At 49.1% G+C, this 18,221-nt stretch overlaps 1 protein-coding gene across 9 annotated transcripts in view; it reads left to right on the top strand.

The window, feature by feature from the left end:
- COL27A1 (collagen type XXVII alpha 1 chain) overlaps positions 1 to 18,221 on the top strand; it is a 197,486-nt gene that overhangs the window by 58,498 nt on the left and 120,767 nt on the right. For all 9 annotated transcript variants that reach the window (XM_084494237.1, XM_084494233.1, XM_084494231.1 and 6 more), the window contains 2 exons: positions 4,146 to 5,581; positions 14,416 to 14,469. In XM_084494237.1, coding sequence (XP_084350363.1) covers positions 4,146 to 5,581; positions 14,416 to 14,469 — 1,490 coding nt within the window. The remainder of the gene's footprint in view (positions 1 to 4,145; positions 5,582 to 14,415; positions 14,470 to 18,221) is intronic.

Genomic DNA, 18,221 nt, shown 5'->3' with positions numbered 1-18,221 from the left:
AGTCAACAAAAATAAAAAATAAACGCATCTTTTACAACTGATAGTGGTAGCTGAGCCTCTCTGCAACATCTGTTTGTCAGGGAGCCAGCCCTTAAAATAGCAACACCTCTTCCACGCGGATGTTTTACGCGGGTACATGCTGGAACTGAACAGCTTCCTGCAATCAGGAGACAACAATAAGTGGACTAGCAGGCTCCAGGGCTCTCCTCTCAGTCTCCAAAGCATGAAGGAAAAATAGAAAGTTGGTCAATGCTCAGCTGTAAGCCAGCCCATGGAGCACTTTTTACAGAAGAAAAAATAACATCCCTGCCATCAGTAATTTTGAAAAATGTAATATTTTCCGAATTCTGCTTCAATGCAAAAGAGGTGAACATCTGGCTGAATTACTTAGTCAAGCAGTTTTCAGAGCAAGTTTTATGTCAGCTCATAAAGAGGCAGAATAAATACTGTGTCTTGGCATCTCCTATTCAAGGAGGTTTTAATATGCTGTTTAGATTCGTCTTTATCATGGGAGGAAAATGATGGATAATTATGGGATGGTGCCATCTTTTTTGATTGTTACCATCAGCTCAAAGGAAACTCTTTCACTTCGCTCTTAGTGCGGCAGATATCTCCCTTCTGAGATGCTTCCTCCGTGATAAAGGAATTACAAAGTCCTGCACAATTTCCCTACAATCAGAGACAGGGGACCAAAAAGCAAAACCTTCCAAGGAAGCAAAGGCTGTAAGGAAACCCTGGTGATTTGAGACTCTATTATCACTCAGGATTTTTGAATGAGAGATCTACAAAAACAAATAAGAGCTTGTTCATAGATGTGCATGAGGATGAAATGAGGCCAATGCTAGAGGCTATTGATGACCTCAGTTATTGCTGTAAGGCTCAGAGATCTTCCTGCATGCTGGAAAATCAGGGAACACCGAGGGTGAGTTTTCCCTCGGCATTACAAATCCAAATGATCACGAGGTTAGTGAGTTCATCTGATGCGCACTAAGGGTCTGGGCAGTGACTTTTGGAAATGTAGCGTTTGTTCAACCCAGTTTTAGTTGTGGGCACCAGATCTCAGCTGCTGGAATCCAGGAAGCTGCGAGTTATTTCTCTCCTGCCTTTTGGCTTCTTCTTTCTTTATAAAGATTTTTATGTAGGGAAAGGGGGAGGGAGAGAAAGGCGAAGGGTAGCAATAAAACACTTTATCCCCTCTTTCAGAGATGATCGTGTGCTCGTTGATGTGCTGCGTATCTTGCTTCATGCACAGAGTCTGGTAGAAAAGTTTTCCCCAGTTGCTCAAGCGTTGCTACAGGAATGCTGCAGCGAGGTTTGAGGCACCTGGGAGCAGGCAGCTCTAAGTGAATGGATTTTTTTAAATAATGTGTTTTGATGGAAAAATCTACAGAGGAAAAAAAATGGAAGGAGGAAAAAATGCTTTGCTAAACTTGGAGCTATTTAAAGAAGCCACAATTACCTTGCATTTTACGTTAGCTGATGACATCCCGTCCTCCCTGGAGACATGCCCCACCAGCCCCGGGCTGTCGGCATGGGACGAGGAGGCAGACGGGCTGGGTGCACAGGAGTCCAGAGCTGTGTGCCTGGACCTGGGGCTGGAAAATCCACATCCCTGTCCCGTATGAGGTCTGTTTAAATCAGGCTTTGCGTAGGCATCTAGAATTTGGCTCTACCTTTGTGGGTTTTCAGGGAGAGGAGAGGTTGAGTCGTGCTTTTTTTCCTTTTCCTTAAGCACTGTTTGGTGCAGTTGCTAACAAAGCAGTTGGATTGGTATTGTAAACAGCAGCGGCATCCTTTGAGCAGGGAAACATCCTTACATCTTCGCACAGCAGCTACCAAATGAATAGCTCTCAGAGTGTAAAGCTTCTCTGCCTAGCAGAGACACACCGCAGTCTGTCTCTGGGAGTGAACCTAAAAATACATGTAGAAATTGGAAGCTGGAGTCTAGCTCCCAGCTTAAGCAGTAAATTTAGTTCCTTAGGGCTAAATCCTGGTGCCTTTGAAGTCTGTGGCAAAGGTCCCACTTGACTTTGCTAGAGCCATGCCTTGGCCTTTACTGTTTCATGGGCTCTGGGAACAATCCAGCTTGAAGATGCTGCTGTGATTCCTGCGTTCAGTGGAGAGAGAAGAGCAAGGCTCTACCTTTGTGGGGTGAGGGACTGCCCTGTAGAGCAATACGTCAGAAAAACAGTGAGGGACCAAGGATTTCTTAGTACAAAAGTACTGTTATTAACACTCGAACATGCTGTGCACTGAATTATCCTCTCTTTATGGAGTGGGAAAATATCTGTCCCGTTGCACATCTGTCTGACACATCTTCTCCAGGACAGTCTCTGCTAGCAAATGAGTCAAGCTGCCTTGAAAAAGGGAAGTGGGAATAAAGCTGATCTCAGACAAAGAAAATATTGATTGACTTGTTCTTGCATACAGAAATGGCCATTGTTTTTGCCAAAGACAAGGAACAGAGGTTTTCTCGCTATTCTCCTCCCTTCCTGACCAGAGACATTACAGGCCTCGGACTGGCTTGAGTCTACAGCCCCTCTGGCCAAAAGTGAGGATCTCTTTCTAGTGCCGGTTCTCCAAATATTGAGAATTGTGCTGAATATTTAATAGTTGAGGGTAAAAGAGGCCAAATTCCAAGGCCCCTCTAGAAAAGCAGCTTTTTTTTTTTCCTCTCCTTTGGACAACCTTTGGTTTGCTTTTTTTTTAATATAGGAAAACTACTGCAATCCCCTGATGTTAACTGATGTGCAGCCATAATTGGCACTGCTGCACTTCTGATGGTTAAATTCTTACCTTGAGAGATCAGGGTTTGGATCGCACAGCCCAGACAAGCAGCCTGCTCAGGCTGGCTTCCCCAAAGAGCGCTTAATGCAAGAGTTGGTCATCGAGTAATGGGGGCTGCATTTGGGCAGGGAGGAGGGAAGGAGATAGAGCTGTCCTAGCTCATTTTAACAGTGATTGCATCACGCTAATCATCATCGCCTTGCCTTCATCTGTCTTTACCATGTGGTTGCCATCTTTTGTTAGAGTAAATGCTAGAGCTGGAATAAGAGAATGAGATTTTGGGCACATGAAGCCCTTTTTTCAGGTCTGGGCGTATTTACCTTTGCAGCTGTTCTCTCATAGACCTGAGCATCTTCCCCAGTTAAGTAGCTGAGCTAAAGCTGCAGCCAGCTGGCTCCAGTCTGTGTTGCTGTTGCCTGCTAAGCTGCTTTGGACTCCAAGCTGTGTGACTCCTGTTAGACCTCAGGGCCAGGAACCAGAGGACTCTGCTTGCATGTCTGCTGCAGGCTTCTCCCAGCATCAGCAGCCAAAGATGGGTGCCTCTGGGCAGCAAGTGTCCTGTTCTCTCTTGGACAAGGCACCCAGCTCTGAGGGATGTGCTGGAGGTGACTCCTACCTGCTCAGTGGCAGCCACAGCTAGTTTCTCAGCTCTCCACAAACCACGCCTGGTTCTTCCAACTCATTTTAATAATTTAAAGTTGTAAGATGATCCTCTGGGAAAAAAAATCACTGCTGTTGAGAACCTTAAGCAGTTCAGTGAAATCTAGGTGCAGTTTTTTCATGCTGGGAGGCACCTTTGCTTCCCTAAACTCTCCAAAGTCTCTAAGATCAAAAGCTGCTGCTTACTAATCTGGAGACACAGATACAAGGCTTTCGCTCCCTTTGAAAGTTCTATTCCTTGCCTTCTGGGGATAGAACATGTTGCAATCCCAGCTCAGTCTGTTGTTCAAATTCCTTTCCAGCTGTGTGGTCAGTACTCAAAATTAAATCCCAGGGAAGTGCAGTATTGGTGCTCAGTGGGAAATTTCCTCGCAGTGAGGTCAGCTCCCTCCAGAACATCTGGAGCCGGTCTCTGGTGAGACAGGACAGCTAGCCAGATGCACCATGGAGCTGTTGCATTTTGACAATTGTTAATGACCAAGTTGAGCATGCACTTGCTGTTCACACTATGTGCAGGAGGAAGAGTAATGCACTCTCTATTGTCATTACTTGAAAATACTTGTGTTAGATGATGGTTGAGGTTTCCTGAAACCTGTTGCACGTTTGCATGGACTGGCCTGACCCCTCGTAGACGTCTCACATGGATCCAGCCCTTGGGTTGCCCACCAGCTGACATGTTCTCTGCGCTTCCCTTTCAGATGTGGATGTTCTTCAGAAGCTGGGCCTGGCAGGGAGAAGGCCGTCAAGCGGATGGTCCTCGTCACGTGCAGTTCCTCAAGGGGTCATTCCTTTCAAATCAGGGGTCATCTTCACTCAGCGAGCGCGTGTCGAAGCACCGATCAGCACCATCCTGCCCGCAGGCTCCAGTGTTGACTTGCTCCTAGTGCTGAGCCTGTGCTCCCACCGCATCAACAATGCTTTTCTCTTTGCTGTCAAGAGCAAAAAGAAAAAACTGCAGCTGGGGGTCCAGTTTGTGCCTGGGAAGGTCATAGTATACGTAGGCCACAAGCGCTCTGTATATTTTGATTACAATGTTCACGATGGCCAGTGGCACAATATGGCCATCGATATCCGTGGCCAGACAGTCACTTTATTTACTTCTTGTGGGAAGCGCAGAGTACATGCGGATTTGCATTTTAAAAAGGACGAGGCGTTGGATCCACATGGGTCTTTCCTCTTTGGGAAGATTAACCAGCACTCCGTGCAGTTTGAAGGAGCCATCTGCCAGTTTGATATTTATCCTTCCGCCAAGGCAGCTCATCATTACTGTAAATACCTGAAAAAACAGTGCAGGCAAGCAGATACCTACCGGCCGAACCTGCCCCCCCTCATCCCCATCCTGCCCAGGGATCCCAGCGCCTCCCCGAGTACCCCACAGCGTATGGAGCCCTCGCTTCAGGGTCTGAAGAACTTGACCACTGCCACCCCATGGCTGGAGTTCGGCAGGGTCACGGCACCCCTCAAGCCTCGAGGTTCAGGTGCAACAACCGCCGCGTTGGTCTTGTCCCCTCTGCCGAGACTGACCACCAAAGCCACGAAGGTCACAGTGGCCCCGTCTCCTGTCCCATCGAGTACCGAGACGCAGCCACCCACTCGTTCGCAGCCTCGGGGGACGGCGACCACCCTCAGGGTGTCCCGGCCCACTCCCAGCACGCGGATGGAGAAAACTCCCCTTCCCACTGCCAAAAAGGCCCCACCAGCAAGCCAGAACCCTGCCACGGCCGGCAGGAAGGAGTCCAAGCAAGAGACCAAAAAGAAGATGAACCAAAAACCGACCATCGAGTCCTCGGAAGTGCCCAGTACTGTAAAGCCCGCGAGGAGGAGGATTGATAACACAACCAGCAGCGTCCACTTTGTCACCCTAAAGCAAACCCCGCAGACCCCAAGCAATGGGCTCCTTCCAAAGAAGCATGCGTCGCCCCCCACCAGGAAGGTGGATCCCATCAGTGTCCCTCTGGTGTACACCAAATCACCCCTGGGGTCTGCCCGTCCCGTCTCCAGAGCCCGGGCACAGGCCTTCAACCTCACCACCCCAGCTGCGACCGATGGCTACCAAATCTTTGACCCCCTTGGACCCACTCCGTTTCCATTTTTAGTGGGATTTCCAGGAGTGAAAGGAGAGAGGGGACCCCAGGTAAGTTCAAGCTCTTAATAACTCTTCCCAGTCCCAACTCCGCTGGCTGGTTGGCACACCAAAACCTACAGGGCTTTCTGTAAATCTTAGCGGAATGTGGCAACTCAAAACCTTAGCCAAGCACTATTATCTCTCTGATGACAGATTTACTGTGTATCTCAGGGTAAGCATTGGTGCTCTGTGAAGGCAGATGCCCCCTAAAAGTTGGTCATTGAAGTTGTTGCTTGATGTTAGTTTAAAAACAAAAAGGAAATCCCATCCTACAAATTGCTGATTGCAGTTCTGATGGCCAGGCTGGGGTTCTGCTGTGCAGCCCTGGTTTTACTCAGGGTTCCCGTTACTTCCCAAAGAAAATCCAGATGCCTCAAAACAGGCCACAAATTAACTCTTTCTTAACCCTGGTTATTATTTTGTGTTGTTCCTAAAATTCACATTTCTGGAAAAGTGTACTATTCAGCAAATACAGAGATTGCTTCAGGGGTTGTTGTGCGTTTTGTTTTTTTTTTAACAAACCCTTCTCTATTCTTATGCTGTAACTTATTTTTTTAATATATTTCTTAAAACGTGCAACGAGTTTCCTTTATAAATTTAACTACTGCATTCCACGCTCAGTAACCACTCTCAGGGTGTGTGTCTTGGCCATCAGAAGAGCATTCACATGTTTAGTAATGCTAAAAGCAGTCAGGACACACTAATTATCTGCTAACATGTTTTTTTTTTTAATGCAAGAATGCAAACAGGATCTTTAATCTGGCCAACGTTCAGGAGGATTTGGTGTTCCAACCCAAGCCTTTTGCTATACTGTGTATATGAGGGGGTTGTACATGTATAATAAGTTTCTCCCAGACAGACTTTGGTTGCCAAGTTCCAGCCTAGAGCAAATTTTTACAGCTGACTTCTTAAAATAGTGAAAGAAGGGTTTACAATGGAAAATTTGAGACTAGCTTAAGGAACACAATCAACAGCACTTGTGTCTGCAGATGAGCTGCTCATTGTTGCGACTAATACCTAAAATGCAAGGGTTGTGTTTTGCTAAACCCTCCACGAGTGCTTATCTTCAAGGTTTGCATCCCCCTGCCTTCCGCATTTTGAAGCAGCGTGTTGGCTCTCTCCTGTAGGGAAGGATGCCTGACTTCACAGGCACGTCCCCTTGTACTCATCATGCTTGGGGTTTTGCTAAATCCCTGAGTATGCAGAGGGAGCCTCAGCACTTCTGTCTGTGGGCAGTTTTCTCTGTTTCTTGGGGATGCGTTTCAGGCATCTTTCCAAGAGCAGAAGTTCAGCAGTTGTGAACTGCTCCTAAAACACCACTTACCTGTACCGGGCATAACTGTGTGGCCTGCTGAGCTCTGAAATCCCAAACTTCTTGCCCTACAAATGTTACAAGGCTGACCAAGCTCCAAGCCCATGCTTCCCCCAGCAATTTAAAGAGCGAATTATTGAACTGGAGTGGAAAATCCCTCTCAGCTTGTGAATCACTGCAAAGAAAGTGATTTGGGCTGAGGGGAGAGATGGCAGGCTTTTTCCATCTGCTGTGGGAACAACTGGAGTCCTGAAGCCAGGCAGAGGAGAACATCTTGACGCTCTGCCTGGCCTTATCCTCTCTGGCTGCTGGAAACCGAGCCGGCACTTAGGGAGGGAGAGGTTACAGCTTGGCTGGAGCTGGCGGCCGCGCGGTGTTCGATAGCTGCTGTGACTCACATCGCTGCACCACGCTTCCCTCAGCGTCTCTGACGTGGGAAGGGAAAGAGGAGAAAGGACCAGGATCGGGATGAGGAAATTCATGGAGCGCTCCCATGGCCAGACGAGTGTGTTTCAGAGCAAGCAGTGATAAATGCTCCTTGCCTGAGTAATTACCTGGCACCGTCCTCGTGCTGTTGGGCAGGCGTTTGAGGTGAGGTCAGTGCAGCCCTTCCTGGCCTGGGGGCGATGCCGCAGCCCTGGATGGGGCAGGCCGTGGGCTGGGACCTGACATGTGAAGTCTGGTGCAAGGGTGGGAGGACAAGGTGATTAATTCACTTGTCTGCTTGTGCTGCCTGGTACGAGGTCTTTTCGAGACCCTGTGAGGACTTCAGGTATCCCACTGCGGGCAGAGGAGGGTGTAGGAAAAGCTTTTCAGCAAGGGCTGGGACCACTTTGGCTGTGATCTGCGTGCCGAGACAGACTGGCAGCCCCCTCTCCAGGAGAGGAGAGAGGACCAGCTTTCATCCAGATCGTCCCCAAATCAGGGTGTGATTGACAGATGGGGACGAGGCAGCGATGACTCAGGCGCTGTGGTCTCTGTGGAGTTTGTGAACGGTCCCAAAATAACCGCGGTGCAACCTCAGCCACGCAGAGGGGCCCCTTCGCCACGGTTGAGGGATGTGTCCATGTGGTTAGAGGAATACAAGCAAGGGGCTAAAGGGGACACCTTCACCTGGTAGTAAAAGGCAGCACCATCTGTGGATTAATCTGCCCTAAAAGACCACCACGGTGCTGTGCAACAGGAAACGGAGGCACTGTCCCACATGCAGAGCATTAATGCTTCAGGAATGTTGGGTTTTCTGGGTAGCCAGAGGAGGGAGGATAAAATGCGCTTTTTTAAAAAAATAAAAAATAAAAAAATTGCTTGGGAACCACTAATAACCACAAGCATTTGGGATCTCTGCTCTGAATCTCTTCTGGAGAGGGGAGGAATGGTGCAAAGAGCCCCCAGGCCTGGCGCTAGGGCAGTAGCTCAGCACTGACTCAGCACCTGGCAGGCATCCCGCTGTGTGTCCCCAAGGGCATTGTTCAGGTCTTGGGGTCCTGCATGGGGCAGGCAGGCTTGCAGCATGCCCCCAGTGCGTGAGCAGCTTGGAAAGCCATGAAAGAAGAAAAGACAAAGTTGTGTTTTGGGGGCAGCATCTCCAGTCCTGGCAGGGCTGCGATGGGACGCGCGTTGAGTCCTGGCATGGAAGGGGTGGTGGTGGCTGCCTGGGGCTGGGGCTATGGCAGCAGGGGGCTTGTTGGGGGGCATATGGGGCTGCAGCCCCCTCCCCTGCCCACCAGCAGGGATGCTCATGCTCCGGGCATGCCGTGGAGCTGCAGCAACCCCTTGCCCTAGTGCAGCCATGGTCTTGCTGGGCTGCATATAGCATTACCAAATGAGCGTGCTTATCAGACACGTAGGAGCGCCAGCAGCCCCTGTCTGGATGGCCAGGTCCCCGCGTCTGAACCCCGGTGGCAGCATCCCAGACAGGTGTGGCAGGGCGCTGGCAGGCAGCATCATTGCAAAGGCAGATGTTTCTGAGCCCGTCCCAAGTCTAGACTGCTCCAGCTGCCATCTTCCGCATGAGGAGTTTGTCTTGGAGCCCGGCTGCTTTTGTAGAGCAGCAGTCCTCGCCAATTCAATCAGCGTGGAGGGGAGAGAGAGGTGATTGGGAACGCTGATAAAATATGAAGTGCCTATTTCCAGTCCTCCTTGTACCAGAAAAAGCTGCTCAGGCTGACAGTCTATGATAAATTAAGGAACACACAACGTGTTTGAATGTCTCTTAATGAATGAGTCATGTTTTCTTTTGAAAAAAAAAAAAAAAAAAAGAAAAAGAAAGAAATTGCATGCTTTGTATAATACATGGGAAAAGTTTTAGCTTCACTTATGCAGTTGGGTCATAATTTTTTGCTAATTTAACCAAAATTATCCCCAAAGGGAAAAAATCTTGTAGGCAAACGGCTAAACATCAGAGAGCTCTTAAGTGCATAAGACAAAGTTCATTTTGAAGAGTAGTCATTGAGAGTGTGACTGAGATAGATGTACTGCAAAGGATGTAGGGATGTGTTATACGAATATATATAGTTATAGTTATTTCATAAACCTCTAAAAATAGGAAGTGAGTGATAGAGAATGGGATCCCTCTATTTCTTCACACCCCTTCAGACTTCCTGCCAGGGTCTGGGATTGCTCGAGCCTCTGGATTTCTCATGCAAAGTCTGTTCCTGAAACGTCTGTAAAAAAGCATTTTTTATCAAGCTGCAACCCAAATCTTTTGCTATGTGCTATTGTGCTGCCATGCTATGAGGAATCCAATTGTGGACAAGGACTTTTCAGTGAGAGGTGTTGCCCAGACCCAGAATAAACATCTCTTTCTTGCGGAAATGGTATTACAGGACTGGCTGCCCACCAGCATCTTGGTTTCTGCCAGAATTTCGAGGGCTTTTGTTTATAGCCTGGTTGAAACCCAGATGTGTCCTAATTATAAAATAATAAACCTGCCTCGGAGAAGAACATGACCAAAGTGCTGGACTTTTTTCTCCAAACCTCCAGATCTGTTTCAGGCAGTTGTTCAAGCTGGGTTTTGGTTCAGGTCTTGTCTGCTTCCCTGCGGAGTGCCTGGCAAGAGCAGGGAGGTGAAGAGGGGCTGCTGTGTCTTTTGGGATGAACTTTTCTTTTCTGTTCTCCTGAGCAGGGAAATTCTAATTCCAGTGCTGCCCCTGCAGCTGCTCAGTCCCTTCGTGCTGCTGCCTCCCAGATGTTCAAGGCTAAGCAGTGGATTTGGGGCAGTGGCCTGGCATGTGAAATGTGCCTCGTCTGCCTCCAGGAAGGAAAGGCAGGTTCTCGGTCTGCAGGGATAAATAACATCACTGCTCAGGGTGCCAACCTGGGGAGAAGCTTTCGATGAATTTTTTGAATTTGCTTTTAAGGTGACTTTACTACATGTGTGAGCGTCTGAGATGGAGGAGTGTTGCCTCTTCTCTCTCCTGTTTGCACACAGCAGCGTGCCCAGCTCTGAAATGCAGCCGTTTCTGGGATAGAGGGGAATGGAGCCACTGGTGCTGAGCATGGGAGGCAGAAATACAGCAGAAAGACCTTAAAACACAGATGTGTCAGCCCGTCAGTGTGCTCTGGAATGTGATCTGAATCGTGTCCTGGGCGGTCATCAGCTATTTACTGCCAGGCTGAGTACCCGTCCCTGGGGAAACAATTACAGAAATACTTTGCTAGCTGAGCAATCCGAATCAGTAATCACTCAAAAGGAAGAGAGTCATTTCCCAAACCACCAGCACCGATTCATGTACCGATTATGCTTTCCTCGAAGCTCTCCCCAGACAGGCTCAGCCTTGCTCTGGTTTTGAGACCTGAAGACACCTCTGCTGCTGGGTGCTGCTGGGGCAGGGGGAGCCCTGAGGAGGGTCCTGGTGTGGGAAGGGCAGGGGGATGAACAGGCTGATCTCAGCAGCAGGAGGAAACAGTGAGATTTCGCTTGTCCTCAGGGCCTGATGCATTTCACTTTCAGACAACCTAGCTTAATTTGCAATTTGAAGCACAAAAAGCTAAGAAAAAAAGTCCTTTTTGCGCCAGAAAGTTTCCCAGCAGCAGCTTAGAATAAATCCTGTAATCATTTGGTGGGATCAGGCATCGTTGCTAATGCTACCGTGGGAAACTGAGAAGGGTTAAACTTCCATGTGGCTGCCACGAGCTGCTCCACAGAGCTGTTCAGGCTGGTTAACAGCTCTGCTGCTTGGCTTGAGAAGAGAGAGTATCTGCTTCTGCCACGTTTCTCCTTGATCTCCCATTTTGCTTCGTGTGATAGCGGGCTGTGTGTTCCCTGCCACCGGTTTGCAGCAAGGAGCAGGCAAGAAGCCAGGGAGACAAGACCCAAGGTGCGAGGAACGGCAGCTTGCTGGAAGGCTGCGGGAGGCTGTTGGCTGTGCTGGTGTTGCAGAGCATCCGTGCAGAGGGAAGGCAGGAGGAGTGCTGTGCTCCTCCAGCTGCCAGGGAAGGGAAATTCTGCCTCTCCGAGCCCTTCCCACTGCTCACAGTGGGCTTCCCCAGGGATGTTCTCAAAGGTTACGATGGAAAAGGTGCACACGGGCTCTGTTTGGTCCATTTAATGCTTCCCTGCATGCCCGCAGCAGGGTGAGGATGGAGTATGGGGACTGTCTGGGCACTACCTGCAGGCAGAACCTGGCTCCTGCTGCGTGGCAGCTCTCACTCTTGGTGTCTCGGAGCTTTGTGTTTTAAGTGAGACAGCATCCATCGTCTGTAAGTAGCTGGGCCCCGGTCCAGCCTTATTCTTCTCTGGCTGCCTCTACGGATGTGCATTTTTCTGCGTGTGTGTTTCAGCACTGCTCTCCCCAGGCAAAGCCAGTTGTCTGACGTGGGCCTCGTGTTTGAAAACCGGAGCTGGATGACACAGAGCCTCATGTATGGGGCGCAGGGCAGAGGAGAAGTGAGTCACGAAGAAGGCACGGTGCGTGTCCCATCCAGTCTAGCTACCAAGGAACCACGTGAGAAAGAAGAGCATGGCCTTGCAGCGTGTCATGTTCTACAACTACACGTGTTCAACCAGCTACCCCAGTCATCTCCATCTTGCCTTGCTTATTTATCTGTTGCCATGCTCTTCACGAGAGGAAAAGAGGTTGAAGGATAGGCAGCAAATTAAACTGAAGCAAAGTGGAAGGGACTCCAGAATTCTGCACAGCTCCTTCTGTGCTGCCCCAGCTATCTGCTAACTCTGTATCCCCGCTCCAGTGCAGGTGTTAACTCTGTATTTTTTTTTTAGCTTCATTGTGTTCTGAACAGCACACGTTTTTGGAGAACATTTTAACTCAAGTGGCCAAGTGCAATTGCAGCTGCTGTTAGCAGGAAGGTAGAAGAGGTCACCTCGAGTCTGGTATGCAGGAACACATTTCTCAGGCAGTTGCATCTTCTCTTTCACATCTCCCTGAAGTTTTTTGGTGGAGAAGAGGTTAAGGACTTGAATTAATCTTTGGTAAACTCCATTAACTGTCACTACATCAGTTGCATTCATCTTCTGATAGTTATCTTCCCAACTGAAAGGGCAAGGGGATTTTTTTAATAAAAGCCTGGATTCTGGAGCACAATTATGCGTGGGGCTTAAAAAAATAGTACAATTGTGTCTATTTGCACAGCTGTATAATTGTGTTATGTGCGGAGCCCTGAGCTGGCACAATGGCAAATTAAAAAGTTGTGTGTATTGCTAAAATGAGGGTCAGCTGTATCAGTGAGGGTTGTTGATACAAGGAGCAGTAATACTGTGTCAGCCAGCAGCAAGCAGCTCGCAGAGGGGTCAGATAAAGTGTCCCAGGCCACAGAGGCTGGAAATCTCCAGGACGGGGAGCAGTGTTGGGTAGCAGCAGTGAGCAAGAGCAGTAGAAGTGCATCCTCGCGTGTCTCAGAGCAGGGCATTAGCTGTTCCATCCTCTGTAGGCTTTTACACCTCTAAATCAGTCATTTTTTTTTGATGTTTTTACAGCAGATAGAAATAACTACAGAAAGAAACGTTCTGGTTCATTTGATGTCCTGTCAAATTACTAGCACAGAGAGAGACTTGCCCTGGGCTTTGTTTACTCTTCCCTCTGGCTTTTCCCTACTGTCCTGAGGTTTGGTTGGATGTCTTTTAAAATCTCTCTCTTACACCGATAGTTTATTGCTTACCCGCTGTACCTGAGGCTGGTAACATCAGGGGAGTGTTCCTTTGTCAGTTACCTGTATGGTTCGGGCAGGTTTTCTCTGTTTGCAGTCTTAGGCTGGGCAGGAGCCTTCGGGTAGGGATCTCCAGGGTTTGTTTTTGTTACTAAATCCCGCACTTGACGATTGGAGAGCGTGAACTTTCCGCTCCTCAGGGCCAGCAACGCGCAGCAGAGCCTGAGCAGTTCTGCCTGGAAGCCCTTCAGCAGCGACGGGGTCGGCCCTGCAGCGGGCCCTGCCGTCGGGCATTGCGTTTCTGCAGGGAAAAGCTGCTGGGAAGGAAGCGAGGCCGTGTCGGCACCGTGTGGTCTCAGGGCACGAGCAGCACCTGCTCTGTGCACTGCACCCAAATTCCCCACAGCACGCTGCTCCCTCACCGCTGCGCCTTGGAGAGCTCAGGCCGCCTTCCAAACATCCTTCAGCCGCCTGCTCTGGACCTCTGTCCTCCCTGAACGCACTGAAAGCCCAGCTTTTGTAACCAGCTACTAGAATATAAATCCTCTGGGAGACGCTTTAATTAACAGCTATTGTTGTTAGCCATGTTTGGCTTGAGGGGAAAGGCGTTTTGCAGAGCTATTAGCAGTTGCAAGCGGCTCTCCAGAAATCGGAATTCTCCAGTCCATTGAAAAAAATAAATAAATACATAAATGAATAAATTCCAAGAAGTTCAGACCTCGCTGGTTAAATGTTGTTTCCTAACCTGTTTCAGATCAGCGTGCAGCTGGGCAGCTGAATATCTCCAGCTTGTTCTCACCCCCTTACAAGAGCCCCCGCTTCTCTGACCCGTCTCCTTCCACCTCTCCTGTATTTCAGAGCCATGCTTAGGAATTCCCAACACCGACACCAATTTTATTACATTTTATAACACGCTGCTTTAAAATATGAAGTGCTTGGGTGCAATTAGGTGGCAACTCGTGTCGGAGCTGACAATACCAGTACACCTTCAGGCGGTGTGTGTTGGAACCCGTGGTTTATTCCAGCCCACCCTCGCCAAGGTGCTAACACGTTGCTGCTGCTGTGTGCCAGCACGGAGCAGGAAACTGGGGCTGGGAGGCAGTTGTGTTACCCCTGCCTTCCAGCACGGGTCCAGGAAGCTGGAAGTGTGAAACATGGCTGTGCTCAGGGAAATGTGGCCCTCAGCAGAGAGATGTGAACGCTCTGTCTCTGCTCTGTGGAAATACGTGCTTCTGCAGATGTTATGGGCACGGCTTTTAGCCCCTTACAGTGATAGTATAAATTGAAGGTGGATTCTGGCCTTATCATTACATGGTCCATGTCACCAGGTTTTCTCCAAATGGTTGTGTTATGGGTATTTCTGAAGCAGTCAGGAGCAATATCCTGATGTAGAGCTGTCAGTAATGCTTATTTTTATTTTTTTTAGGGTCCCCCAGGTCTGCCGGGCTTACCAGGACCACCTGGCAAGAGAGGTTCCCGGGTGAGTGGTTTAAAAACTTCTGTTTCTTTCCATCTGTACTTGTATCCATGTGTCCTACTGCTCCAAGGGCTGGTGTGTGGTCCTCTGGCTGAGCAGGGATTGCTTCAAGCCCCACTGCTGAGGTCTGCCCTTCTTCCTTTCTCCCCTTCCATGCTAAAGGCTTTCAGGATGCCACAGCTTGGTGATCTGCAGCCTCGCTGAGCTAAGGTTTGACCTCAGCAAAGCTGGGGACGAATGTTTCCAAATGGCTGTCAGAAGGATGAGGAGCCCCATCTCTCATTGGGTCTCCGGGATCCCTTCCTTCTTGCAAACTTACTGGTACTGGCTTCGGCTGCTTTTTGCCTGTTCTCCACTCTTTCTAGACTGCTTCCTTTGCAGTCCTTCGCTGTCACTGTGCCTTCAGTAGTAGGACCATGGTCTAAGATCAAGGACTCAGTAGCAAGGGCAAACTTCTGTGTTTCCCAAACCAGAGACCTGCTCTCTGACTCATTTTCAAGATCTAGAACAAAACACCTAAGCTGTCCTACAAGATCTGTTGCAAATTCCTGACTTTTTTTCCCTCCCCACACTAAAGTCTGGTGCAGATCTTTGAGCAGTGGATGCCATGCTGAGGAAATGCCTGGAGCTGAGCGCAGCAGCTAGCTGTGCTATGTGAGAAAAGCTTTCTGCATTGGCCTAGCTGCAGAAATAGTCTCTCAAAGCTGGGCAGCGTGCCCTACCTCGATACGGTTAACTGTTGGCACATTTTCGTGGCAGCAGTGTGCCGTCCTGCAAGGTATGGTCGTGGAGCACATTTCCTGAGCGCTGCACTGATGTGGGTTGGGAATCCAACAGATGTAAGTGTCTGAGGCTGAAATAAGGGAATATTTGGATTTGTGATCCAGGCAGCATCCTGGCCTGGCAGCAGAGGGAGATTTGCTCACACATACTTGGCTCAAACTCAGCCCTATGTAATGTCTTTAAAGAACAACCAAGAGGCTAAGAGCTAGAGGGTTGTGCGTTCCCCGAGGACACTTGTTACAGTCCTGTGAGATCTTGCAGCAACTGGTGAAGATAAATGCACCTCCTTTCTGTAACAGTAAAAAAAATAATAATAAAGGTCTGCAGGACCAACTGCAGCACAGACATGGATATCAACAGACCTGAACGCTGACTGAGGCTGTAAGCATAGGGCACTAGATCGCATCAGGCTTGAAACAAAGCGTTCCACATCAGATACGGGTGTTCCAGTGCTAGGTTAAAGGCAGGACTAGATGATCTTAGAGGTCTTTTCCAACCTAAACGATTCTATGATCATGTTCTTTGGTGAAATATCAGCACAACTGGTTATGCAGCTCCAATGTCTTCTGCTTACCAATGTCTGAACAGCGACCACATCAGCAGATGGCCTGGAGTTTGCCATTATTAACAAGTCCCCATTAAGGCCGAGAGCTTGGTCTTACCCCAACTCACTGCTCACAGGGGGTGTTTGGTGTTACTTTTTGCAATCCTGTGGTGTGTAAACAAATTCCGTGTCCGGAGCCCCAGCTGCATCCCCTGCCTGTATGAATGACCAGCTTTCATCTCTAGCTCTGAATTCCAGTACCTACCAAAACTCGAGTTTTTCTAGAAGGAAAAAAAAACATCGTGGAAACCATGTCACAACTCAGTGTTACTCCCCAGCCGTGGCATGCTCCATCCTGTATTTAAGACAATCCCCTGAAAGACAATGAGCAACAAAGGATTTCTGAGCTCAGTCCCTGCCAAAGGTGCTGAGAATCAGCCCAGAAAAGAGTTCCCAGTTAGGAAGTGCTCAGCACAGCTGAGCCTGGCTTGGCTCAGGCTGCTGCAAAGAGGCTGTGCTAATTTTGGGAGGGGGCAAAAGGGTCACTCTGTAAATGTCTGGCCTGGAGCACTGGAGACAGAACTGCTCTGTGCGTAAGATATTTTGACTTTGCAACACGTTTCTAGTATTTTTTTTTCCCGTGGCTCTTCAGGGTTTAAAGATTTAACTGCAAGGAAGAGGAACTGCCAGAAACTAAGACATGCTTAGGGGAATTCTTGCATCTTTTGCTTTTGTTGTGCATGACTCACTTAAAAATAAACGTGCAACACGGCCGGGGGGATGTTCTACCTCTGCTTTACTTGCTCTTCAAACGAAGCAGCCACACAATTTTTACACCAGCCCAGCCCAAGGGCAGCCCATGAGGTGTCCCGTGAGGCTCCAGCCCAAGCTTGGACCTCCCGAGGTGGGGGTGAGTACTGTGTGCAACTTGCAGCGCTGGGTGCCAGGGGAAAGGATGGATTTCTTCTTGTCACCAATGCAGTCTATGGCCTAGAGCATGAGACATAATTGCCCTTGTTGTAGCTTGCATAATTTCTATGTTATTAATGCCTGTACAGTAACTTGGCTTATTTGAAAATCTAGCTGCAGCAATTGACTCATGACCTTCTGTAGCTGTGAAGTCCATAAAGTGTCTGTCTTGTTGATGTAGCGCAGTATTTCTACTCCTTTGAATTCTGTATCGCCTCTGTTTTATTTCCTTTTCTCTCCTCATATTGGTCAGAGTAAAATGAAAGCTCAGCTTAGCCTTTGCGTCGAGGGTGAGACTGTGGTCAGCGACAGTTTGTAAGAAAAGCTGGCTGAAGCCATGACTCTGCCTCCTGGTTTCCAGCAGATAAATCTCTCTGGACTCATGCAGAGTCAGAACGTTGCTCTCCATGTAAGCAAATGCCCTGGTTTACAGTAACAAATGCCAGTCTGTAATAGCATGAAGGAGGCTGGGTTTGGGCGCATCTCAGCGCTCAAGTGCAGCACGGCTTAGAAGCCAAGTGGGGAGCAGCAGTCTTCTTGAAAATGCCATTTCCGTGATTTTTAAATGTTGACCCCCCATTTTAAGACAATTAAATCAGTTGTACAGCCAATCACTCAGAATCAGAGGTCTGTTGAGAGACATTCAGGATGCATGCCCCCCTCTGCAACCACGAAGGCAGAGAGGTTTATTAAATACAAGCCGAGTGTTTCTCTTCCTCCCTGTTGCAAAAGGGACTGACTCCAAGGGAAGGGAGTTAAAATGCTGTGTGTTAAAGTGCCTGTTGGAGGGGAGGCAGTTTTAGCAGGGAAGGCTTTCCCCAGGTTCCTGTGATGTGGAAGCACTTTGCCAGGCACAAGGTGGGATGCGTTTTCCGAGCAGCATCACTCAGGCACGCACACAGCCCCCAGAGCAGCTCAGTGCAGGTTGTGCATCACACTCCAGCCTGGAGCAGGTTTTTTTGGTGACCTTTACACTCCTTCAAACACCAAGGTTTAGCGGGGAGGTGGCAGCTGGGCTGGATTCTGCTGGCGGAGCTGTGCTAACAAGCTCTGCAAGCAGCTGCCAACAAGGGGCTCCCTCTGGAGCCGTGGCTGCTGTGCTGCCGGAGCTTCTCCGCCTCACCCCGGCCTCGAGCAGCTTCGCTGCAGGGCTGCCCATGTGCTGGGCTGCCAGCATCTTTGTGTTGGTCACAGAGTGTGGCTCATTGCAGTCCTCACTGGTGTAATTAGGCCAGAAAAGTGCCCACAACTTGATTTGACTGCAGAGAATCCTGCGAAACATGGTACTTGGTTTTAACTGGTGCTTTTCAGACAAGTGCTTCATAGACCCTCATTATCTGTCGACCCTTTAAAGGAGACCCTTATTATTTGTCCTCTTCCTGTGTGATGGAGACTGAAGTCAATGTGTGACAGGAGTCCAGTTGTTGGCTTCACTCCCAGGGCAGCAAGAAGGAGCCAT

Source organism: Aythya ferina (assembly GCF_964211825.1).
Source record: "Aythya ferina genome assembly, chromosome: 20".
Classification (NCBI taxonomy): domain Eukaryota; kingdom Metazoa; phylum Chordata; class Aves; order Anseriformes; family Anatidae; genus Aythya; species Aythya ferina.
The sequence above is the reverse complement of the archived record's forward strand: the minus strand, read 5'-3'. Positions and strand labels throughout refer to the sequence as shown.